This window comes from Globicephala melas, chromosome 2, assembly GCF_963455315.2.
Source record: "Globicephala melas chromosome 2, mGloMel1.2, whole genome shotgun sequence".
In the NCBI taxonomy this organism is placed as follows: domain Eukaryota; kingdom Metazoa; phylum Chordata; class Mammalia; order Artiodactyla; family Delphinidae; genus Globicephala; species Globicephala melas.
Window position 1 is genome coordinate 162,684,368 of NC_083315.2, and position 27,089 is coordinate 162,711,456.

The following is a 27,089-nucleotide window of genomic DNA, read 5'->3' on the forward strand; positions in this document are numbered from 1 at the left end:
ATTACTAGAGTATCATAAAGCTATATCCTGACTTTTTGAAGATTAATTCATTTATTGCAGAGACATTTATTCTTTCATCCAACATATTTTGAGCCACTACAGTGTGCCAGGCACTGTTCTAGGCCCTGAGATTACAGAGTGGAGCAAGCAGACAAAATCTCTGCTCTTTTGGAGATTACGTTCTGGTTGGGCAAGGAATAGAGACAGTTAGCAAACTTAAAAATATATAAAATGTCATGGGATAAGCAGTATAAAAATAAAGCAGGGAAACCAGGTAAGAGAATAGATGACATGGGGGAAGTTTGTCCTTTTATATGGGCTGGGAAGTGGTCAGTGAAGTCCACTCTGAAAAGACATTTAAACAGAGACCTGTATGAAGGGAGACAAACCATATGGTTAGGTGGAGGAAGAGCATGTAAATCAGAGAGAACTTTAACTGCGAAGGCCCTGAATATTAGCATTCTTGGATTGTTTAAGGAACAGTGAGGAGGCCACTGTGGCTGGAGTGAGGTCTTTGAAGGGGAAGAGTTGTAGTCAATGGGTTCAGAAAGTTGACAGATCATATGCTGTTTATAGGTCATAGTGATGATGTCTTTATTCATCTTGAAGATGTTGTTCTGCATCTTGGCATTTACATAATTTTGTTGAGGAATGTTGTTTCTTCAGCTACATTGAAAAAATAGAATTTGTTCTATGGAAAACTGTATTTCTGCCTTTGAGTTCTTAATAACTTCCTTCCTCTCCCTTCTTGGGGCAGTATTGGCAATGTTGACAAACTGAAGGGGCATGTGGGTTGGTGATTCTGGAATCTTTATTTCCACATGCTCTTTAATTTCGTCATGCTGAAGTTGTCGCAACTCTAACAATAGTGAAAGGATGACTGTTTTTTAAACTTTAGAGATTGGAGCACTATTACTTAGGAAGGTCACTGGGATGCCCAGGTGGATGTATTCACAAACATGTTGTCGAGATCTGCCAAGGTTCCCTTATGGACTTTTATAAACTTACGCCTTTTATTTATGACCTTCTAGGTCTTTATTAATATCTAGATATCGGATTGATTGACTTATTCAAAGATCCTTAAATATAAGTATATAGTAATTTATTTTAAAAAACCGGGGAAGACTTTAAAGAAATATAGCTCTCTGTAACCTCTTTAAAATTTTAAAATGTTAATAGCTTTTAATTATGAATCTTATTACTATGACAGTTTTGTTTGGTTCTTAAGTTATTTTCAACGTAAGTCAGAAGTAAAGAATAGAATTAATTCAGTCAACAAATAATTCTTGAGGGCCTCTTAACCGCACAATGACATTGCAGAGCAACAGAGATGTGTTAAGAAGTGGATGCCTGTCCTCGGGGAATTTAGAGTCCATTTGAAATAGTCACAAGTGGTTTTGTCTAGTGCAGCCCCAGTCTTCAAATGAAGAGTGATCATTAATATGTAATTTTTTTGGCCATTTTTATTCTACATCAGTAATCATATTAATTTCCTTAATTGGTTTAGACAAACTTGTGGGTCCTACATAGGAACCATATCTGAAAGCAAAATCAGCAGCCTGTAATCAGCACCAGGTCTAATCTTGGAAAAATTAGAAGGTGTAAAAAAAATTTAGAATGACATTTTTCTGAAAAATAGAAGGTCTGTTATATTAAACATGAAAGTGAATCTGATCTATTCGCTGGAACAGGTCTTTTAAAGGATTAAGTTAAAATGAATATATTCAGATATTTACAATTTACTCCTGAACTGAGCTGATTGAAATATGGTTCTCTGGTATTTCCAGAGATAATGATAATTGAAATTATACTTTTTTTCTGCATTTTTCACTTCCATTTTTACCTCTTGCTTGGGGAAAAAAAGAAAAATAAGCATATGAACATAGTGTGTAGTGTGCTTTTAATTTCCATAGCTTTCAAGTAGAGGTGTTGATTTTTCAAGTCCATTAGAACCTCAGCATGGTGACACCATTCCTTTATAAATAGTTTGCATATTTAGAAGTCTCCCCTGGAGCGAGGGAAGATGGGGAACACAAGGAAAGTTATTTATTTTGCAGTAGGAGATTCAAGGAGCTCTTCTGGCATTCATTTCAGAAAAGCGTTAGTATTAAGAAATGGGCAATAATATGGGATGCATTCTGAGATTATAGAACTGAAAATCTAAGAGTTACTTTAACTGAGCTGTTGGATATCATCATGATGTTAACACTGACTAAAGAATAAAAGGTTTTCAACCTTAAGAGCAAGAATAACAAGTATTATTAAAAAATCGGAATTCTTTTTAAACTAATAACCTGAGTTTTTATTCACCAAATCTTTATATGAGCTTCAGATTTCTGTGAGCTTTGAATTTGTATAAAGATTGATTTACTTTCCTCTTTGTCCAAATGGTTTCCACTTTTTTGGTATAGAATCCTAATTCCTAATGAGATGTCTCTTGTCTGATCTTAAATAATCACTAGAAGGAACAAACTAGAAGACGTTAGAGAGAAAGGGATAAACACATGTAAAATGCAAAAGCAGTTAAGAAGATCCTTTTCAGTCTGCAGCGAAGGAAAGTCTGACCTTTAGAATTACTGGCATGCGAGGTAATGTCAGAATAATGGAATGATGGTTGTTAAAAGACGGCGGTTACCCAAGTACCCCAGCTCCTTTCACTCTTCTTCATGACCCTGTTTTCAAACCTTTTTCTATCTGCATACTTGATCTTTCTTTATTTCTCTACACCTGTCGTTAAAGTGGGGCCTGCAGTTGGGCCTGCCTTACGTGGTAAAGGCTTGACTCCTACTGGGTTTGGAGGCATTTTGGTTGGGAGAGGGTAAAAACTGACAGATTTTTAAATACCATTTTCGTACCTTGTATATTAAAATTGTATTCAAATAGACTGTACATCTGCTTCCCTTTGATCACTGTTTACTTCTCATCTGCTGTCAGTCCTCTGGTCTGGAACTGATTATTTAGGGAAGATTGGTGGGGCCATCTGGAGACATGAGCAGCTTGAGTTTCTGTCTGATTTCTAATGCATGTTTTGATTGATGCTAATTATATAGTTTATTTCATTATTTTTTGTTTCTGTTTATTGTTAGAAAAGAAAATCCTAATCTAAAATGAATTGTTTTTCAAAGGCTTTGGATTTGGCTGCCCTTTCCACAGAGCATTCTCAGTACAAGGACTGGTGGTGGAAAGTGCAGATTGGAAAATGTTACTACAGGTAAAATTTTGATTATTTGGAAAAGGCTTAGAAGCAGCAACATATTTTAGAGTCTCAAATCTGGTAACCTTTTCTGGGGGATAGATTTCCTCACGAAGAAAGGAGAACTGTGTCTTTGGCTTACGTGAGGAAGCATTTACTTAGCAATCACATGATGGCACTAAGAACTGACACCTTTAGAATAGTAAAATTTTAGAGCTGGGAAGGGGAAACTTTGAGACCATCACATCCAACACTCCTTTTCAGATGAGGAAGCTGAGGCCAGAGAGAGGTTGTGATTTGCATCAGGAACTAGTCAGTAACAGACCTAGGACTAGAATCGAGTCTGTTCGTTCTCACTCCACTCCTCTTGGCTCTCAAGTCTTTCCTCCCTCCCTCCCTCCCTCCCTCCCTCCTTCCTTCCTTCTTAATTTTTATTGGAGTATAGTTGATTTACAATGTCGTGTTAGTTTCAAGTGTGCAGCAAAGTGAATCAGTTATGCATACACATATATCCACTTTTTTTTTTTTTAGATTCTTTCCCCATCAAGTTTTTATTTCTACTGATGCCTCACGTCTGTAAAGTGCTTTATAGTTGAGATAGCTTGTCCACACATTACATTATCTCACTTAAATCTTATGGCACTTTGGATATAGTTGCTATTATTAGCCCTTTGTCCAGATGTGAGAAACTGAGCCTCAGAAAGATAAAGTGACTTTCCGAAATTCATGTAGCTAGTATGTGACAGAACGAGAATTTGAGCTCAGCTTTCTGATGCCACTTCTTTTACTATTTGCACAATCCCATGGTGTTTCTCTAGGATCTAAATAGTCTTACACTAATTTACTTAATGTTTAAACACATTTTTAAGCAAATTAATTGAGAGATAAAAAAAAGTTGTAATAATTTATGCATATTATATAGCAACTGGTAAATAGGATCTGAAATGATTGCTTGATATTGAAATGCACTTGGAGCATTTGAAAAATAGTGACAAATGAAAAATTATATTTTATAAAGATAAATATGTCTTTTATTATTCAAAAACAAGGTAGACTAGGTACTGTGAGTATCCTTCGATGGTTATTAACTTTAGTTATTAGTTAAACACTGTGAGGAAAAGGAAATATATAAATAGAATAAAAAGGATGCTTATTCTTCTATTGAAATTAAGACTATTTTCCATTTAGATATTTCACATAGAATTCTGAAGTATTTTTTCCTACTGTTAGATTGAGGAAGTATTTTCTGCTAAAAGGTAATTTTGGACAATTATAACATTAAACTCTTATGAATATAATTTCTGAAGACAAGCTTGAAATCTTGAGCTTCTAAGCAAAACTCTCAGAAATCTATAATAATGAGAGAAAAGCACAACTTGGATTCCTTCTGCCATCCATATAAGATGGCATTTAAATGAGTATATTTTGTCATATTAATTATTGTTCTCCTCTGTTCCTTAATAGCTTCTTGTCTTATTATGTATTCAGCATTCATTCATTTATTCATTTGCTCAAATGGCTTACATTTGAATGGAGGAGAGAGAACAGGAAACAATTATAAATGTGGTTCCCATTATGATAGAAGCAAGTGCAGGGTGCAGTGGGAGCCCAGAGAAAGATGGCAAGGATGGATTGCCAGAGGATGTAGCCCCATATTGACTTCTGTCTCTTTGCTCCTGATCATTAAGTTCTACTGGTTCTTCCTCTGCAGTATCTCTTACAGTTGCTCCACTGCTACCCATTCCCACTCCAGTGCTTTAATCCTGGCTTTTAGTGTGATTTGTTTGAATTGCTACATTAGGTACTTATCTGGGTTTTCTGCCTCCATTTTCTTGTCCCATCAATCCTTCCTGTATACCCCACTGTCAGAGTAACTGTTGCAAAAAAAACAGCTCTTGTTGGATTCTTTGGTTAATCTCCATTATCTCTGAAATGAAGCCTGGATTTTAAGTGTGGCACCCATGACTTTGTCCCAGTCTACAGCTTTTCACTTTTCTGTTACTTCTCTCATTCCTTGTTGTGTTTTCCTTTTCAATTAAACCCAACAACTCAGCACTCCCCTGACATGCTGTGTACTTTCCTGCTTGTGTGCTTTTGCTGATAGTTTGCTTCCATCAGAGGTATTCTCTCACCCCCACCCCATCCTATCTAGCTGTCAAAATCTTGCCTGTTACTTCCCCACTGAAACTTAGTTTGCTCCTCCGCTGTGCTCTCAAAACACTTTTTTTCTCATTGGCCATAATGCAATTAAATTTATTTTAAAATATGTTTTGTTTCAATCTTTACTGGTGCCTTCAGAACATGGTTGTTATCTTCATTTTTGCAACTCCTTACCATCATTAAATGTGCATGCAGTTGATCCTTGACAATGTTTATTGAATTAAATTGGAGAGAAAAAGTTGGCAGTTGGTGGAGATCATCTCTGGACTCTGATTCTTTGATATTGTCCTGTGTTTGTGAACTTGACTGATGTTTTCATTATTCCTAGACAAGGGTACAGTAATAAAACACGTATGACTCATTCTTCTTTCCTTTCTTTGGTTTCCAGGTGATTCAATAGCTCTGATTGCTTGTTTGCTTTTTAATTTGTTTATTCTCCATTTTTTTTAATAAATCTATTTCTGTTTTCATATTCTTATTTTACATGTATCTTGTTATTGTAATCCCTTTTAAATCATTTTTCGAAAGAGACAACTTAGTTACAAATATAGACTCTCATGGATAATTAGGTGTTCATGGAATTCAGTGACTGAACTTCAGCCACGTGTTTAAGACTTGAATGTTCAGTTGAAGCTTTGTATATAAATATAAAGCCGTTCTTCAGAACTTCAGAGTTCTCTGATAACATTTTATGAATACTCCTTGTAAAAGTTGTGGGACCTTTGAAGCGGTAGGGGCTTCTACTACATCACACATCCTCTAACTTTAGGCCAGATTTTGGGGTCACTTTTAACCTCATTGTCCCACATTGTCCATTGTCCCACATTGTCCATTGTCCCAAATAGCTGGGTATAGCCATGCCAGTACTTGAGGCTTAGGTTAGGAAAAAAGAACAAAGCTATTCTTTCAAGAATGAAAGTAACATAATGGACCATATTGTATGTTGTTTTGACTTTATTTTACAAAATAAAAGCATTGTCATAAAGTGCTAAGTAGCTCTTAGATGTCTGGGGATGAGTAGTTATGAGAAAGCCCAACAGATCTATTAAAGACAGGCTGAAGTGCGCTTTAATGATTGATTTCATTTCCCTGGGCAGAAGAAGTGCGTGTTGACATCAGAGCAGTTATATTTAGGCAAGGAACAAGTCTGAAGTTCATAGACTAGATACAAAAAAAGGAAAAGAAAATGTTTGTAGAATAATAAAATGGTACAGCTGTTTTACTCGAGTGGCAATTACTATTTACCTCAAAATTGTTTAAAGTTTAAAAATGGGTTTATGCAAAGTCAAAAAATACCTTGAAATAAGTGAAGATGGAAATACAACACACCAAAACTTATGGGATGCAGCAAAAGCGGCCCTAAGAGGGAAGTTCCTAGCAATAAATGCCTACTCAAGAAACAAGAAAATTCTCAGATAAACAACCTAACTTTACTCCTCAAGGAACTAGAAAAAGAAGGATAAATGAAACCCAGAGTTAGTAGAAAGAAGGAAATAACAAAGATCAGAGCAGAAATAAATGAAATAGAGATTAAAAAGACAGTAGAAAAGATCGATGAAACCAAGAACTAGTTCTTTGAAAAGATAAACAAAATTAACAGAACTTTAGCTAGACTCACCAAGAAAATAGAGTACTCAAATAAATACAATCAGAAATGAAAGAGGAGATGTTACCACTGATACCACAGAAATACAGAGGATCATAAGAGACTACTATGAACAATTATAGGCCACCAAATTGGACAGCCTAGAAGAAATGGATGCATTACTAGAAACATAAAATCTTCCAGGACTGAGTCATAGAAATAGAAAATCTGAACAGACCAAGTACTAGTAAGGAGATTGAATCAGTAATATAAAAACTCCCTACAAACAAAAATTCAGGACAAGAGAGCTTCACAGGTAAATTCTGCCATTCAAAGAAGAATTAATACCAATCTTTCTCAAACTGTTTCACAAAATAGAAGAGGAGGGAACACTTTTGAACTTATTTTATGGGGCCAGCATTACCCTGATAATGGTAATGTCCTAAACCAAATAAGGACACCGCAAGAAAAGAAAATTACAGGCCAATATCACTGATGAACATAGATGCAAAAATCCTCAACAAAATATGAGCACATCAAATTCAACATTACACTAAAAGGATCATAATAATGATTAAGTGGGATTTATTCCAGGAATGCAGGGATGGTTCAATATATGCAAATCAACCAATGTGATACACCACATTAACAAAATGAAGGATAAAAATCACATGATCATCTCAGTAGATGCAGAAAAAGCATTTGACAAAATTCAACATCCAGTTATGATAAAAATTCCTAACAAAGCAGGTGTAGAGCAAATGTACCTCAATATAGTAAAGGCCATACATGACAAGCCTGCAGCTAAAGTCATACTCATTGGTGGAAATCTGAAAGATTTTGCTCTAAGATGAGGAATAAGATAAGGATGCCCACTCTCACCATTTTTATTCAACATAGTATTAGAAGTCCTATCCAGAGAAGTTTAGGCAAGAAAAAGAAATAAAAGGCATCCAAATCAGAAAGGAAGAAGTAAAACTGTCTGTTTACAGATGACATGATACTATATATAGAATATCCTAAAGACTCCACCAAAAAACTATTGGAACTAATAAGTGAATTCAGTAAATTTGTAGGATACAAAATGAATATACAGAAATTTGTTGCTTTCTGTTCACTAATAACAAACTATCAGAGAAATTAAGAAAACAGTCCCAATTACAATAGCATCAAAAAATAAAATAACTTGGAATAAATTTAGCCGAGGAGTTGAGACACCTGTACACCAAAAACTATAAGATATTGATAAAAAAATTGATGAAGGCATAAGTAAATTGAAAGATATTTCACATTCATGGATTAGAAGAATTATTATTGTTGAAATGTCCATACTACCTGAAGCAATCTACAGATTCAGTGCAATCCCTATCAAAATTACAATGGCATTTTTGAAAGAAATAGAACAAACAATCCTAAAATTTGTATGGAACCACAACAGACCCTGAAGAACTAAAACAACCTTGAGAAAGAAAAACAAAGCTGGAGGCATCACATTCCCTGACTTCAAACCAAATTACAAAGCTATAGGGATTGTATAAAGTAGATAACTAATAAGAACCTGCTGCATAAAAAATAAATTAAATTAAATTAAATTAAAAAGTTATAGGGATCAAAACAGTATGCTGTTGGCATAAAAACAGACACATAGATCAATGGAACAGAATACAGGGCCCACAAATAAACCCATGCACATGTGGTCAATAAATTTACAAAAGAGGGACTTCCCTGATGGCACAGTGGTTAAGAATCCACCTTCCAATGCAGGGGACACGGGTTCGAGCTCTGGTCTGGGAAGATCCCACATGCCGAAGAGCAACAGTCCTTGCGCCACGACGACTGAGACTGCACTCTAGAGCCCATGAGCCTCAACTACTGAGCCTGAGTGCCACAACTACTGAAGCCCGCATGCCTAGAGCCTGTGCTCTGCAACAAGAGAAGCCACTGCAATGAGAAGCCCAGGCACCACAACGAAGAGTAGCCCCCTTCACTGCAACTAGAGAAAGCCCGCACGCAGCAACGAAGGCCCAATGCAGCCAAAAACAAATTAATTAATTAATTAATTTAAAAAATTTATAAAAAGTCAAGAATGTACAATGGGGAAAGGACAGTCTCTTCAATAAATTGTGTTGGGAAATAGGACAGCCACATGCAAAAGAATGATGGATCACCATCTTACACCATATACAAAACTAACTCAAAATGGATTAAAGATTGAATATAAGACCTGAAATCATAAAACTCCTAGAAGAAAACATATGCAGTAAGCTCCTTAACAGTGGTCTTGGTGATGAGTTTTTGGATTTGACACCAAAAGCAAAGGCAACAAAAGCAAAAATAAATAAGTGAGACTTTTTCAAACTAAAAAGCTACTGCACAGCAAAGGAAACCATGAACAAAATGAAAAGGCAACCTACCAAATGGGAAAAAATATTTGCAAATCATATATCCAAAAGGGGTTAACATCTAACATATATAAAAAAACTCATGAAAGTCAATAGTAAAAAAAAAAAAAATCCGATTAAAAAATGGGCAGAGGCTCTGTATAGATATTTTTCTGAAGAAGACATTACAGATGGCCAACAGGTACACGAAAGGGCGCTCAGCGCCACTAATCATCAGGGAAACTCAAACCAAAACCGCAATGAGATATCACCTTACATTTGTTAGAATGGCTATTATTGAAAAGATGAGAAATAGCAAGTGTTGGTAGTATGTGAAGAAAAGGGAACCCTCATGCACTGTTGGTGGGAATGTAAGTTGGTGCAGCCATATGGGAAACAGTATGGAGCTTCCTCAAAAAATTAAAAATGGAACTACCGTATGCTTCAGCAATTCTAGTTGTGGGTATTTATCTGAAGAAAGTGAAAACACTGACTCAAAGAAAAGATATCTACATCACCATGTTCATTGCAGCATTATTTACAATAACCAAGATATGGAAACAATCTAAGTGTCCATCAACAGATGAATGGATAAAGAAATATATATATATATGTATGTGTGTATATATATGTATATATGCAATGGAATATTATTCAGCCATGAAAAAGAATGAAATCTTGCCATTTGCGATGGTATGGATGGACCTTTAGGGCATTATGCTAAGTGAAATAAGTCTCATAGAGAAAGACAAATACTGTATGATCTCACTTATGTGAGGAATCTAAAAAAATAAAGAACAAAGCTCATAGATACAGAGAACAGATTGGTGGTTGACAGAGCTGGAGGGTAGGGGGTGGGCAAGTGGGTGTAGGGAGTCAAAAGGTGCAAACATGCTGTTACAAAATAAACAAGTCATGGGAATATCACATACAGCATTGCAGCAATAGTTAATCCTGTATTGCATGTTTGAAAGTTGCTAAGAAAGTAAACCTTAAAAGTTCCCATCACAAGAAAAAATTCTGTAACTATATCTATATTCTGTAACTATATTAACAAAATGAAGTATATATTCTGTAACTATATTAACATATGTATGGTGACGGATGTTAATTAGACTTACTGTGATGATCATTTTGCAATATATGCAAATATCAAATTATTACGTTGTACACCTGAAATTAATATAATGTTGTATGTCATTATACCTCACTTTAAAAAAATGGACTTTTATCTCAAAGCAGATGTTTTCAAAGAAATGTCATCTTCAGTTCTTCCAATAAAATGGAGGCTCCAAGCATTTATTGAGGTCATGTGACATATGTCAGCTGATCATAAGCTCTTTGGGTGGTGAACTGGTGTGACCTTGCTCCCTGGCGGCTATTAGTCCTGCTGTGACTAGGCTTCAGACAGCCGCTTTACATACCATTTAAGCATTAGGCAGTGAATATGGGAAAACAGGAATCTTTTTCCTAAACTATATAAACATACATGTTAATATGTATGTGTGTATAACATCACCTTCTTTGCTACATGCTTGCTCTTACAGATGTAATTTGTCTCTAATTCATATCCTCAAGGTATGAATAAATGCTGTAGTATTTATTTTAAATTGAATGTCTAATTTTTTAAATGGCTGTTCTTAGGTTAGGAATGTATCGTGAAGCAGAAAAACAATTTAAATCAGCCCTGAAGCAGCAGGAAATGGTAGATACATTTCTCTACTTGGCAAAAGTAAGTATTCTTAATTTGAGTAGAATTTGTCTTCTCAGGGTAAATGTTTAAATTCTGACAAGTGCATGGGGAGAGTTACCAGTTTCTTTAGGAATATTTGACAAGTTAATGTGTTCAGACTTAAGTTTGTTGTTGTTGTTTTTCTTTTTTAATAATAAGGGAAAAGGTGAGAACATATGGAGAATACCCATCTCAGGAAAAATTGATTGCCGTGAAAAATAAGACAACACCTTTGAAATATTGCCCATTAGAACAGAAGAAAATGCCCCAGGCTTACTACCCCCATGGGTAACAAGCCCCAGAGAGGCACTTTTCTGCAGCACACTTGTCTCCCACCTAAGCAGACTATAGAGAGTAGGGATTGTTTTTATATAGGTCCTTCACTTTTTGGCTCTGCCATTATTACAAAAACAATATTTCCCATTTACTGAGCACCTACTCAGTGGTAAGGTATCCTATCGGGTCTGTTCCATATGCGATTTAACCCTCATAGCAACACCACGAGGCAGATTTTAACATTTCCTTTGTATTCTTAAGGAAAGGGAGACCTAAAGAGGGTAACTAAGATTTTCAAGCTCACTTGGCTATTTGCCAGCATTCAAACTCAGGAATTTCTGATTCCAGAGCTGACTCACTGCCCTGTAGTACCATCCACAAACCACAACAGAAGTGAAGGGCCACCTAGAATTTTCAGTATTGGAATAAAGTTACTTCTTTACCCTCACCGGGGCTACTTTAAAGGAACATTTGTTGAAATGGTGCTTAGGATATCATCTTGCTATATCTTTAAGAATTTTTTAAATTTAAGAAGTGTGGTAAAAAAAAAAAGTGTGGTAAAGGAGGTTGAAAAGAAGATGAGATGTAAAAGGAAGTGCTACTACTTTCTAAATATGGTATTGCACTAATACGTATAAAATGGATAGCTAATAAGAACCTGCTGTATAAAAAAATAAATAAAAGAAAATTCAAAAAATATGGTATTAACGTTTGCATACTAAAAAGAAACAAAATGGAAGTTCTGCCATATAAACTTACTGTGATAATCTTAGTATGTTTATAGTGGTTTTTCAGAAATATTTGAAGCTATCTGGTTCTAAGTATATTCTATACATTATATGTTAAAATTCTTAAAGAGTTTTCTAAACATCATAGTAAAATTTTCTGACAGCTTGAAATTATAACTCAGGTCACAGTATTTGACTATTATCTTAATTGATAATCACTTGCCGCATGGTTAAAAAATGTACTTTTTAACTATTGTTAAATATGACTAGAGTCATATTTAATAGTTCTAATTTGACTATTTTTTCATAAATTTATTTGTTTAAATCCACTGTTGCCTACATGACTATATAGAGGTATAATTTACTTATTTTCTTTAATATGTGAAGGAATTATTGCTCAGTAATAGAGACCAAGCAGATTTTAGGAACCACATTATTTCTTAAAATTTTAGATTGTTAATTTAAAAATTATTAAATATTTTATATTACATAGTATATGGAATTATATACTTACTATATTTTAAAAAGCAGTTCAGAAGCATGTAAGGTAATAATTGAAAAGTTTTCATCCATACCCTTCCCTCTAATCTCATACTTTAGCAGTAAACACTGCAAGCAGTTTTTTGTGTATCCATTTGGGCCTCTTCAAAGCACAATCTGAATGTTTAGGAAGAAACAGAGGATCCAAGGTCATGAAGAAAAAAATGTCATAATCTTATGTTTCTATACATAAAACTATAATTCTCTTATTTTAGAAATTCCTAATAAGTATATGGTTTATCCACGCTAATGTTCCAGTTGCTAATTAAGCAGAAACTATCAAGTGCCAACCCTCTCAACTCCCTGACCCTGTACCCTACAAATCTGTTTCTCCTCTATTTCCGAGGGTCCTTCTCCCAAACCACCATCTCCAGAGGCTCTCCCCGGCTGCTCCTTCTCAGACCTTCTTCCATGGGTCGTCCCTCTTTCTCCAGCATCTTCAAAATCAGCCTCATAATTGGTCTTTATAGTGCCAGCCTATAGATATACTTATGTCTGTTCCATCCTAGAAAGATTTTCCCTTGATCCTTTCTTTTCTAGTCCTGGCCAGTCTCTGTGACAATAGTAAGTCCACAGTAAGTGTTTGCTGAATGAATAAATGAATGAATGCTTCATATACAACATGTGGATATAAAAGTATAGTATCATTATTGGAAATTAGTCCAACAGATTTCTGAAATTTTTATACTGTAATATCTAGGAGATAATTTGTTACTAAGCAATAATTATAAACTTGTCATAACAAATGCTATTATTTTAAGAACCAGTACTTTTATTGAAATGTATCTTGGTTTTAGGTTTACATCTCATTGGATCAACCTGTGACTGCTTTAAATCTTTTCAAACAAGGCTTAGATAAGTTTCCAGGAGAAGTAGCCCTACTTTGTGGAATTGCCAGGATCTATGAGGTAAGGTTCATATCATTCAAAAAGTTATTGTAAAATTGAGGTTGTATGCTACTTAAGTAAGGTCATAGTCCCTTGGGGTCTTATAAAGGATAACAGTTTATAAAATTATGATTGTTGGCCTGTGATTTACCAACAGAATAAGAGATTTTAGTGTATGCATTAGTCAAACTAAGTTTTTATTATGAAGTATTTCAGACATATAGAAGGGTATAGAGAATGGTATGAGATAGGGATTTAAATGTTTCTAATTTCAAATATCTTTTAACATAGAACAGTTCAAATAAAGGTCTGTCTTTCAAATGAATAAACAAAAGGCCCCAAGAAAAATTAAAACCACAACCAAATAAAATTAGCAAGGATAAATCATTTTAAACAAGTTTCTGTACAGAACAAGCAATGAACAATAGGCAGCACAACATGTTCATTTAGAAGAAAGAAGACCAAAATGAAAGTGATAAATTTAAAAAAAAGAACATAAAGGGAAAGAATCCCTCCAGAGAAAAGTACGATAGACATGCAGAAATCCCTTAAGGCATATGTTGTGTAGGCTGCAACGCTAAGGAACAAACTTTAGTAATTAACCCTCAATCCATTGTCACATAAGGAGAAAAGGAATATACTGGAAATCTTTGTATGGTAAACTTCATTTGAATTGTTCTATGTTAAAAGGTATTTGGAATGAGAAACATTACCCTAGGAAATATTATTCTTGTGGTCCTTGAACTTTACTGTGAATAGAAGTGACTTTGGGAGTGTTTTGAGAGTGAGGCCCATTTTCTGCCTTCTGAATCAGATGTCCTGGAAGGTGGGATGTAGATTTTTGTCTGCTTAGCAAGCTCACTAGGTGATTCTGAAGTATAACAGAGTTTGAGGATCATTGCAAAATTCACTTTCTTATTTGCAGTTTTGTTTTAAATAACTAAAAATCTAATTAGAGTTAATATTCTGTGAATTGGTTCAAAAATAACCACTGATAGCTACTATAAAATCACTTAAATGATACCACGGTTGTTTATACACTTGAAGTGACATTTATATGCTTGAAGATATTATTTAAAGGACAAAAATAGAATCTGTGTTTATTCATACATATGAAAATTTATGTGCTAAAGATTGTCTATTAAACCAATTGGATTATTGGATTATTGAATAGTTTAGAAATAGAGCTGGATGAGTAATGATTTCTTATACTAAAAGAACCCATTGCTACCAGGTGCCTCAAAGATTTAAAACCATGAATGTTCCAGAAGAAAATACAGATGAATTATCTGTATAAACTTGGAATGGAGAAGACCCTCCTGAGCATGATACTAAGTCAGAAAGCCATAACAGAAAAAAATTGATAAATTTGAGAACGTAAAAGTTAACTTTTCTATACTGTAAAAACAAAAATACCAATAAAAGCAAACCCAAACAAAAAAAGGTAAAAATATCAAACAGGGCACATATTTGCCGTACCTGGGACAGAAAAAAGGGCTTCTTTTCATTTCCTCAGTTTATACATTGCTTAACAATTGCTGGGTTTCAGGTGGTTTCCAATTGATGGAGAATTACACATAGACACATACCTGTGCATACACAAACTTATAGATTCCCATTTTGGTCAAGCATGTAAACACGGAAACTCGGTATTTCCTCAGAGCAGTTGTGGAGGTGAGATCACAGTGTGACCGTTGTTGTCCTTCCAGCCCACACAGTGGCTGCTGACCGTCTCCACGCCAGTAAAGTCCCCCCAGAGACGAGACAACCGCCAAACCCCAGCTGCATTTCAGCTACCCCGCTGCCCTTTCATACCGGCGCCGGTTAACACACATCTGGAACAACTCAACCAAACCATCTGTGCTTCTCCTCTGAAGGGAATGTTTATAAACACAGGGCCTCGCTGGGTTTTGAACTGAATTCAGCGTCAGCACAGGCTCATTGCATCCGGAAGGAGAAAACAGTCGGTGTCCAGGGATCCCCGAGCTACAGCTGTGTCTCCAGCTCTCCTGAGCCCAGGAGGGTGGTTTCCCACCCAAGCCCCTCATACACATAAACAAATAATAAAAGGACAAGAGACAGGATAAGAAAACTGGCAAAAGACACAAATCCACAATTCACAGAAAAAGAAATGTAAATACCTGGTGTGTTGAATGTCTAACCTCAGTAATGATTAAAGAAATAAAAATTCAAACAATAGTGTCAGTTTTTACTTAATCAGTTAACAAAGATGAATAAGTTCCGTGGCATTTAAGGTTGTCAAGGGTGTGGAGGAACAGAGGTCACGTATGAACATTGTTGCTGGGAGTGTACATTGGTACAAGCCATTTGGAGGCTATTTGTAATTACTTATGAGATTTTTAAACATGCATTTAAATTTATTTAACATCAGCACGTATTTTATAATAACAAGTTTGAAAAACTGCATGTAAGGTTGTCAAAAACATGTTAGTTTCAATCTAAAATTCCTAGAGATTACATAAATTAAGTCCATGCCCATCAATCAAGTATACAAACATTCTAAGATGTTCTTTTTTTTCTTTTTTATTGAAGTATAGTTGATTTACAATATTGTCTTAATTTCAGGTGTACAAAACAGAAACAGACTCACAGACATAGAAGACAGACTTAGGGTTACCAAAGGGGAGAGGGAGTTGGAGAGGGACAAATTAGGAGTATGGGATTAACAGATACAGACTACTAAAGTAATTTTATAGAACTGAAAGCCTTGAAACAATTGACCATTGAGGCTGGAGTCTTCTTTGAATTGGACATTACCACCTGTTTCAGACTGAGTTATGTCCCCTCCCCCCACCTCCCAATTCATATGTTGAAGCCCTAACCCCCAATGTGAGGGTATTTAGAGATAGGGCCTTTGGGAGATAATTAGGATTAGATGAGCTCACGAGGATAGGGCCCTTGTGATGGGATTAGTGCCCTTATAAGATGAGACAACAGAAAGTACTTGAGCCCTCTCTCTCTGTCTCTGTTTCTCTCTCTCTCATGAGAGGACACTGTGAGAAGGTGCAAGCCAGGAAGAGAGTCCTCACTAGAACTCGACCATGCTGACACCATGATCTTGGACTTCTAGCCTCTAGAACTGTGAGAAAATAAACTTCTATTGTTTAAGCCGCTCATTCTATGGTATTTTGTTATGGCAACCCAAGCAGACTAATACACCAAGTTTGGCAGCTGTAACGCTGAATGAAGCCTTGTACTGTGGGGTGCTGTTGCCCTGGAAACCAGATAAGTCATGTTCAGGGGGCCCCATGGTTCATGGGGCCATTAAGGCTCACTGGTCAGGTCACATCCTGAGTGTGAAGATTATTCTTTGGAAGGAGAAAGTCTTAGTCTGCTCGGGCTACTATAACAAAATACCATAACCTGGGTGACTTAAACAACAGAAATTTATTTCTCACAGCTCTGGAGGCTAGGAAGTCCAAGATCAAGGTGCTGGCCATTTCAGTTCCTAGTGAGGGATCCTCCTGGTCTGGATACCTTCTTCCTCTATCCTTACATGGTGGAGAGAGAGATCATCTCTCAGGTGTCTCTTCTTTAAGGGCACTAATCCCAATTATGAGGGCTCCACACTCATGTCTTAATTACTTCCCAAAGGCTCCACCTCTAAATACTATCACATTGGGGATTAGGGCTTCAATATGAATTTTGGGAGAACACAAACAGCCCATGTCAGGGAAGGACTTATTGTATGTATAGGGGTGGGGATTACAGGGTGGTGAGTTAAGATGCTCATTTGTTGTTTCCTTTTAGTTTTACGAGGCTTTTGTTTTACCAAAAAATAGAAAATATAATTCTATTGAAATTATTTTTTATACTTTTCAATGGGTTCTTATGTTCTTAAAATATTAAGAACGTGGAATAGTTGTGTATAAAAGCAGTGTAGAATTCAGGAGAAAATTAACTCAGAGTTAACTAACAAATGTATCAACATCCCTGTGTTTTGAAAACAGTTTAGTTATTTTTCAGCTATAAGCAATGAATGAAAAAGCCTCTTCTCTTTAGGAGCCAAATCCTGGAAGCACTTTGAATAAGAATTTCAAATATAAAGCATGTGAAAAAATGTATATAAAGCATGAGTTTGGCTCAATCTGTGGATGTTATATCAGGGTTTTATGGGACTAATAAATAACACTCCTGTTTCTCCAATTTGAGAACCAACTGAAAAGTAGATACAAGATTCACACAAATGGAGGATAAACCATTAATTTTATTATTGATAAAAGCAGAATTGGAGCATGTGGCTCTAGATTATGACCAAAAGGACTTAATATTGTTCTATCTCTGAGTTACACAGACTAATCCATCCTGTCACAGACATGAGTGTACCCTACCCAGGAGAGCCTGCTCTACACAGCAGGGAAGAGAATGTGGGCAACTTATAGGAAAGTTGACTTCTAAAGAGACCCAGAAGGGGCTGAGACAGCCATACTCATTTGCCTCATGGGAATGAGGGAATGAGTGGGAAGGAAGGCCCCCAAATCATTCTAATTATCAACATTTCTCAAAGTGTGGTTCAGAGATTCCTGGGGAAGTCCTTTCTAGGAGTCTATAGGGTCAAAACCATTTTCATAATACTAATAGTATTGAGGAAATGGGTGATAAATTTAATAGATGTAATTTTTTAATTGAGATATAGTTGATATACAATACTGTATAAGTTATAGGTGTACAACATAATAATTCACAATTTTTAAATGTTATATACTCCATTTATGGTTATAAAATATTGGCTATATTTCCTGTGTTGTTCAATATATTCTTGTAGCTTATTTTATACATAATAGTTTGTGTCTCTTAATCCCCTGTCCCTGTCTCGCCCATCCTTCATTCCCTCTCCCCACTGGTAACCACTAGTTTGTTATCTATATCTGTGTCTGTTTCTTTTTTGTTATATTCACTAGTTTGTTGTATTTTTTAGATTACATATATAAGTGACATCATATAGTATTTGTCTTTCTCTGACTTATTTCATTATGCATAATACACTCCAAGTCCATTCATGTTGTTGCAAATGGTAAAATTTCACTCTTTTTTATGGCTGAGTAGTATTCTATTATGTGTGTGTGTGTGTGTGTGTGTGTGTGTGTGTGTGTATAAAATCACATCTTCTTTATCCATGCATCTATTGATGGACATTTAGGTTATTTCCATATTTTAGCAATTGTATGAACTTTGGGGTGCATGAATCTTTTCGAATTAGTGTTTTTGTTTTTTTCAGATATATACTCAGGAGTGGAATTGCTGGGTCATATGGTAGTTGTATTTTTAGTTTTTTGAGAAACCACCGTACTGTCTTCCACTGTGGCTGCACCAATTTGCATTCTGACCAACAATGTACGAGGATTCCCTTTTCTCCACATCCTTGCCAGCATTTGTTAGTTATGGTCTTTTTGATGACAGCCATTCTGACAGGTGTAAGGTGATATCTCATTGTGGCTTTAATTTGCATTTCTTTGATGATTAATGATATTGAGCATCTTTTCATGTGTATGTTGGCCATCTGAATGTCCTCTTTGGAAAAATATCAATTCAGGTCTTCTGCCCATTTTTTAATTGGGTTGTTTATTTTTTGATGTTGAATTGTATGAGCTGTTTATATATTTTGGATACTAACCATTTATCAGTCATATGAGTTGCATATATTTTCTCCCATTCATTAGGTTGTCTTTTCATTCTGTCAGTGGTTTCCTTTGCTGTGCAAAAGCTTTTAAGTCTATTTGGGTCCCATTTGCTTATTTTTCCTTTTATTTCCTTTGCTTTAGGACAGCGGCCCCCCACCTTTTTGGCACCAGGGACCAGTTTTGTGGAAGATAATTTTTCCAAAGATGGGGGCGGGGGGTGGTTCAGGTGGTAATGCGAGTGATGGGGAGCAATGGGGAGCTGCAGATGAACCTTTGCTTGCTCGCCCACTGCTCACCTCCTGCTATGTGGAGCAGTTCCTAACAGGCCACGGACCGATACTGGTCCATGGCCTGGGGATTGGGGACCCCTGCTTTAGGAGACAGATCCAAAAAAATATTGCTACGATATATGTCAAAGAGTGTTCTGCCTATGTTTTCTCCTAAATGTAACACCAGAAACCATAAAACCATTTTGAGTTTATTTTTGAATATGGTGTGAAAAAATGTTCTAATTTCATTCTTTTACATGTAACTGTCCAGTTTTCTCAGCACCACTTATTGAAGAGACTGTCTTTTCTTCATTGTATATTCTTGCCTCCTTTGTGGTAGATTAATTGACCATAAGTACCTGGTTTTATTTCTGGGCTCTCTATTCTGTTCCATTGATCTATATGTCTGTCTGGTTTTATGCCAGCACCATACTGGTTTTGTTTGTTTGTTGTTGTTGTTTTTGGCTGCACCGTGCAGCTTGTGGGATTTCCCTGACCAGGGATCCAGGGATTGAACCCGGGCCACCACAGTGAAAGCCCAGAATCCCAATCACTAGGCCACCAGGGAAGTCCACCATACTGTTTTCATTACTGTAGCTTTGTAGTATAGTCTGAAGTATGATTCCTCCAGCTCTGTTCTTCTTTCTTAAGATTGTTTTGGCTGTTCAGGGTCTTCTGTGTCTCCATACAAATTTTAAAATTACTTTTTCTAGTTCTGTGAAAAATGCCATTGCTATTTTGATAGGGATTGCATCAAACCTGTCGATTGCCTTGGGTAGTATAGTCATTTTAACAGTATTGATTCTTCCAATCCAAGAACATAGTATATCTTTCCATCTGTTTGTGTCGTCTTCAATTTCTTTCTTATGGTTTTCCAATTTCTTATAGTTTTCCAAGTATAGATCTTTTACCTCCTTTGATGGGTTTATTCCTAGTATTTTATTCTTTTTGTCACAATGGTAAATGGGATGTTTCTTTAATTTCTCTTTCTGATAGTTTGTTGTTAGTGTATAGAAATACAACAGATTTCTATGTATTAATTTTGTATTCTGTAATGTAACTGAATTCATTGATGAGCTCTAGTAGTTTTCTGGTGGTGTCTTGAGGAATTTCTATATATAGTCTCATGTCATCTGCAAACAGTGACAGTTTTACTTCTTCCTTTCCAATTTGGATTCCTTTTATTTCTTTTTCTTGTCTGGTTGCTGTGGCTAGGACTTCCAACTCTATGTTGAATAAAAGTGGTGAGAGTGGGCATCCTTGTCTTGTTCTTGATCTTAGAGGAAATGCAGAAATCTTCAACAAAATATTAACAAACCAAATCCAACAATACATTAAAAGGATCACACCATCATCAAATGAGATTTATCCCAGGGATGCAAGGATTTTTCAATATTCGCAAATCAATCAATGTGATACACCACATTAACAGCTTGAATACTAAAAACCATATGATCATCTCAATAGATGGCAGAAAAAACTTTTGAGAAAATTCAGCATCCATTTATGATAAAAACTCTCAAGAAAATGGGCATAGAGGAACATACCTCAACATAATAAAGTCCATATATGACAGACCCACAGCTAACATCATACTCAGTGGTGAAAAACTGAAAGAACTTCCTCTTAGATAGTTGTTCATTTGTTTGTCTTCCTACCAGATGTAACCTCCTTGAGGACAGTACAGCCGTCTTTCCATATCCAGGGGGGATTGGTTCCAGGACCCCTTGGTTGCCAAAATCCATGGACGCTCAAGGCCCTTATATAAAATGGCATAGGATTTGCATATAACCTACCCACATCCGTCTGTATACTTTAAATCATCTCTAGATTGCTTATAATACCTAATACAATGTAAATGCTATATAACTAGCTGTAAATACAATGTAAATGCTATATAAATACTTGCTAGTGCAGCAAATTCAAGTTTTGCTTTTTGGAATTTTCTGGAATTTTTTTCTGAAAATTTTTGATCTGTGGCTTGTTGAAATCGTGGTTACAGAACCTGCAGATACACAGGGCTGACTGTAATTTTATCTTATTGTTCACATTGTGTCCCCAGGGCCTAGAACAGTCTGACATATGGTAGGCTCTTAATAAATATTTAATTGAATAAAATAATCTAAACCAGTCAGAATAAAAATAATTTCTTGTCCAGTATTAATACAGTATTGCTCTTCTGTCTTGATGGAGAATAGGAAATGAACAATATTTCATCAGCCACTGAATACTACAAAGAGGTTTTGAAACAGGACAATACTCATGTGGAAGCCATTGCATGCATTGGAAGCAACCATTTTTACTCTGATCAACCAGAAGTAGCTCTCCGGTTTTACAGGTGCACTTTACATTCAATTTGTAGAACTGCTTTCCTATGAAATAGTGATGCAACAGTAATAAAGATGGGATGAAAATGTAGACAAATAATGTTTAGGCCACGTCTATATGAGACTAAAAATTCAAGCACCCAGATGTTTTATGAATATTAAAGCTATATCTAATAATTTGGAAATGCACAAGTATTTGGCATCTTGCAGAAACACACCTGGATAATTGCCTGAGTTTTAAACACCTTGTCATTGTATAAATTGGCCGTTTTGTTATCCGCCAATAACAGGTTAACAGTTCCTAGAAGCACTTCCACATCACTGCCTCCATTAATACCACTGTACATAATATCAAGACCCTGAAGGTTAAATAGTAATGTGATTTGCAAAGAGCAGTGGGCCCCAGGCCCTAATCCTGATGAGGACCTTAAACAGGATTCCGGTTTTGTGAAGTATTGTCAACTCTTGTCCAAATATTTTTTCAAAATCTAAAATTATTCTCACTGGTTCTTTGAACACGTACTTATTTTATCTTATAGATGGTTCCTGAAATTAATTTTTTAATTATGATTTCCTCTTTAGCCCCTGGGTAGTATACAAGGAGATAACTGGCAGCTGACAAGAGTTCTTTCCAAATATATGTTGAAGCATAAAACAATAATATGAATGTAGCCTGTGCACATACAGCTGACTCCACTCGCCTACCCCCACAGTGGCTCATGGGTTCCTTGGGGCAGCTGGGGTGATTTTCATATGCTTATTTGAACTCTCATCCTTTGGGATTAATGACACATAGAAGCAAAATGAGGTTCTTGAGCTGCAGTGTGAAAGCTAAGTGGATAATATGGGGATCTTCTGACAATCTTGTCTTCCTGAGTAGAAGCTCATCGGAGGTCGTTAGATGCAGCTAAACCACACAATACAAATAACCAAAAACAGCATCCAACTCAGCTGAAAACTTGGCGGTAAATGCTAAACACAGGCCTCAAATTTGACTAGAAGCTCTTAGAAATTTACCTACAAGCACCAAAGCTGTATGAGGCAAAAATGTGTGGGTTTTACTTTATGTGACTATTTATTGATTATTTTGACTCTCTAACAAAGCTTTTGGGGAAAAAAAAAGTGATGTAAGTTATTTCTGACCTTGCCTCTGGATGCATTTCCTATGACTAGTACCATTACAAAAGACATGCTTTTGTATTTGCTCTAAAATATTTTTCATTTACTATAATACTTTATGTTCTTTGGAGGGTATTAAAAATTATAAAGTGAATTCATTTCTAACTTTGTAAAAAATATGTCTTAATATTTATAAAGTTGGTCTGACACCAAACTATGTGTGCTCTTTTTCCAAAAGGCGACTCCTGCAGATGGGTGTCTATAACTGCCAGCTTTTTAACAACCTGGGGCTCTGTTGCTTCTATGCCCAGCAGTATGATATGACTCTGACCTCATTTGAACGTGCCCTTTCTCTGGCTGAAAATGAAGAAGAGATAGCTGACGTCTGGTACAACTTGGGACATGTAGCTGTGGTATGTTGTTTCTGTAATATAATTTCTGTAATAGAGAAGATAGCCACATGTTAGTTTGAAGAAGTTTTCAGATATTGGAAATCTAGGTTTGGTTACAGCCTTTGTAGCAATTTGGAGATTGCTAGGGGTCACTGCAGCTCACTTTATCTTCTTAGGTTAAATCCTCTTATGTACAATTCACACTTGACTCCTGTGTTGGTACTATGTTGTTTATTCTGTGGTGGCCACAAGATTTGTATGAGGAAAGGAGGACGGAGGTGGCAGGGGGAAGTGAATGGATTTGTGTGTACGAGTTTGTGCTTTTCTTTTGTAGGGAATAGGAGATACAAATCTGGCCCATCAGTGCTTCAGGCTGGCTCTGGTCAACAACAATAACCACGCAGAGGCCTACAACAACCTGGCCGTGCTGGAGATGCGGAAGGGCCATGTCGAACAGGTCAGTGAACTACTGGGTTACTGTGGACAGTCTTCTTTCTTCAAAGAAAAGCTGTCACGTGCAGCTCTCTTTACGTTACAATTTTAAAATGAGCTCTGGAGTCTGACTGGCCTGGGTTTGATCCCAGCTCTGTCACATGTTAGCAGTGTGACCTTGGACAAGTTACTTAACCTTTCAGTATCCAAAATAGAGCACTTGATTTTATTAGGACAAATCTGCTCCTCCCTAGGCTTCCCTATCTTCGTGAACTGTTCCACCACTCACACCGCCCCCCATCCGCCATCCAGCTGCTCAAGCCAAAATCCTAGGACCCACCCTTGAAACCTGTCTTTTCTGAGTGCCTTCCCTGCCACCCTTTGCCTCCGTGCTGTCCAGTGAGCCCTGTCAGTTCTACCCCCACCTCTTCAGTCCTCCCCTCCCGACCCCCTTCTCCAAGCTGCTCTCATCTCCTGCCTGGGTGACTACAAGGGTCTCCTAGCTCTTGCTTTTGTTTCCACTTCCATCAGCAAGGAGTAGCACTCTATAATACATCTCCCTCAGAGCAGCCCAGAGCAGGGGTCCCCAACCCCTGGGCTGAAGCCTGTTAGGACCTGGGCGGCACAGCAGGAGGCGAGCGGCGGGCGAGCGAGCGGAAGCTTCCTCTGCCGCCCCGCATCGCTCCCCATCACCATCTGAACTGTGCCCCCCTCCCTCACCCCCGCCCGTGGAAAACCTGTCTTCCACAAAACCGGTCCCTGGTGCCAAAAAGGTTGGGGACCGCTGGCCTAGAGGATATTTTCAAAAAACAAGATTATTTATTACTACGTTGCTTAGCATTCTCCAAAGGCTTCTCCCTGCACTTGGAATAAAATTTGAACTTCAAACCTTAGCCTACGGGGCCCCACCTAATCTAGCCTCTGGGTCCTGCCAGACTGTATCTTTTGCCACTACTCCTTCACTACTGACTTCCAGAAGCATTAGCTGCTTGCTACTGGGCAGTGCCTGTTCTTACTGTAGTGCCTTTGGAAAATACTTTCAGATCCTGAAATGACTCTTCTTTTTATCATTCAGGTCTTAGCTTAATTACCGCCCTTTTAGAAAGACCTGCTTGAACATCAGTCTAAAGGAGCCCTCAGGTGCTATCACATCTCCTACTATTCTTTTCTTCACAATACTTATCATTTTACTAGATATTTTCATCTTTATATGTAAAATGTAGAATGCTAGCTGCATGAAAGCAGGGGCCTTCTGTGTCTTCTAACTGCTATATTTTCAGTATCGAAAACATTGCCTGACACTCGGTAGGTGCTTAGTATTGGTGGAATTAGCGGATGATAAATAAAATAGGGTAATAACAGTACTGACCCGAAGGTGTGCTTGTGAAGATGAGCAGATTGTGCATGCAAAGCCCTTGGCGTAGTAAAAGCACATGATAGATGCTTAATAAATTTTATTATTATTACTGTTATTATTTACATAACAAGAAGTTTAAAATGCTGAATACACTCATACAATATTAATGGCAATCAACATCGATAGATATTACATTCTCTGTTTTACAGATGAAGAAACAGACTAGAGGAGGGTAAGTAACTACCCAAGGTCACAGACGTAGTGAGCAGCACGCCAGGATGTTAACCTCCAGCCTGGTCTCCTAAGCACGTTGATAAACTTAATAAAACAAGCAAAGAAACGTCACTGGATGCTGCCTTTGTTTCACAAAATTTTCCCAAAGTAAATAAGATGGATTTGTATTTTTTAAACAAAAACTAACTACTCTAAACTGGGAACTTGTTCTGTCATAGAACAAGTTCGCCTGTGTCCATTTGAAGCAAGTGTTCTTTATGATTTTCTCTGTTTCCATGTTGGTGATTTTCTTTCCCTCCTACTTACTGTAGTTTCTCCAGCATACAATTGATTTGAAATGTTTTGGTGAAAGGTTTCATTATTATTAAAAATTATAGCTCAATTTAAAAAAAATAGCAAATCATAAAACAAAATTTAATATCCACTATCCTATTTAAACTATTATTTATTTTCCATTAAAAAAAGATAAAAGAATTTGTCCTCAGGGTCATACATAGAAGATTGGCTACAAGTTGAAAGGCTGTTCAGCAGCTTGGAATGCTGAGTTTGTGATCTTAACAATGAGTGTACGGGCATCTCGTGTCTCTCAGTGGTCTCTGCAATGTGTGATCCTTTGAGTCTAGAGGGGACAAAAAAATGATGTGAATTTTGTCTTTTGAGTACTTTAGAGAACAGAAAGCTTGTCATTTTCAGAGGCCTTCAGTTGTCATTTTCAGGTCAGCAGTATAATAAATGCTTGCTCAGTGTCATCCAGCACAGAAATTGGGGATTTGAATTTACAGTGGTTTTTTGGTGGTTTTTGTTGTTGCATTAGAGAACAGGTAATTAGAAGCCTACTGAATCAATCAACATCAACAAAAACTAGATTAATAAGACTTTTTAGCATTGAGAGCATTATTTTTCAGTTGTACATCATACTGAAATATAAACTTTGTAAGATCAGTGTTTCTCACATAACTTTTGGATTCCATTATTTTTTCCATATTTTGAAGCATTTTATTATTAATATAATTTTGGCAAGATATAGGTAGTTCCTGGTTATCAGTAAGTTGTATTTCATGAGGAATTCATCTTATTTATTACAGGGTTATGTTTATTAAAGTCCTATCCTGGGTAAAGTATTCTTTTACCAAAATAAACAAAAAAAATCACAAATACAGTGCTAATATATGCTCATATAGCTTTGGTTTCTCTTTTCTTTCCTTTTTTTTTTAACACAGGCAAGAGCACTGTTACAAACTGCTTCATCTTTAGCACCCCACATGTATGAACCGCATTTTAATTTTGCAACAGTTTCTGATAAGGTATTCTCTTTCTTTGTCAATTTATCATCTGACCTGTTTGTTTTTATTTCTTGCTTTTAAAACAATGTGCAGTTAAATAAGGACATTCTACCCATAACTTCCTGAGAGATTATTTTTTTCAACACTTAATTATTATGTACACATATGTCTTCACTTCGAGGGACAGTTTAATACACTTTAAGTATATTTATCACTGAATATTAGCTAAACTTAACACCATTATAGATTGCAGAAGAATTATTTTATGTTTTCAGATATGACATTTAATCATTGAAAAACTATTCATTAACTCCTGGTTTGGGAAGGATTTAGTAATTAGCGTTTGCAGCAAGGAAATCCTGTATATCATTTGTAGGTCATATTGCCATCAAGTCTGGCATGATGCTGTAAAATTAGGGATATTAGTGAAAGCTGTTTTAGCTATGAACAATATGGGGAAAATGCAACCATCGATACTGTGTTACAAGTCAGTTAACATCCAAGAGCTAAAAGGAATCGTGTGCCATTTTAACAATAAGAGGAAACAAACAA

The 27,089-nt window shown here is 36.4% G+C and overlaps 1 protein-coding gene across 4 annotated transcripts in view; it reads left to right on the top strand.

The window, feature by feature from the left end:
- The window catches only part of TTC8 (tetratricopeptide repeat domain 8), a 50,735-nt gene that overhangs the window by 21,365 nt on the left and 2,281 nt on the right, over positions 1–27,089 (top strand). For 3 of the 4 annotated variants that reach the window (XM_060295167.1, XM_030883624.3, XM_060295168.1), the window contains 7 exons: positions 3,126–3,211; positions 10,964–11,051; positions 13,393–13,503; positions 21,592–21,731; positions 23,078–23,252; positions 23,566–23,688; positions 26,475–26,558. In XM_060295167.1, the coding sequence (XP_060151150.1) occupies positions 3,126–3,211; positions 10,964–11,051; positions 13,393–13,503; positions 21,592–21,731; positions 23,078–23,252; positions 23,566–23,688; positions 26,475–26,558 (807 nt within the window). The other variant, XM_060295169.2, reaches the window with a different exon arrangement.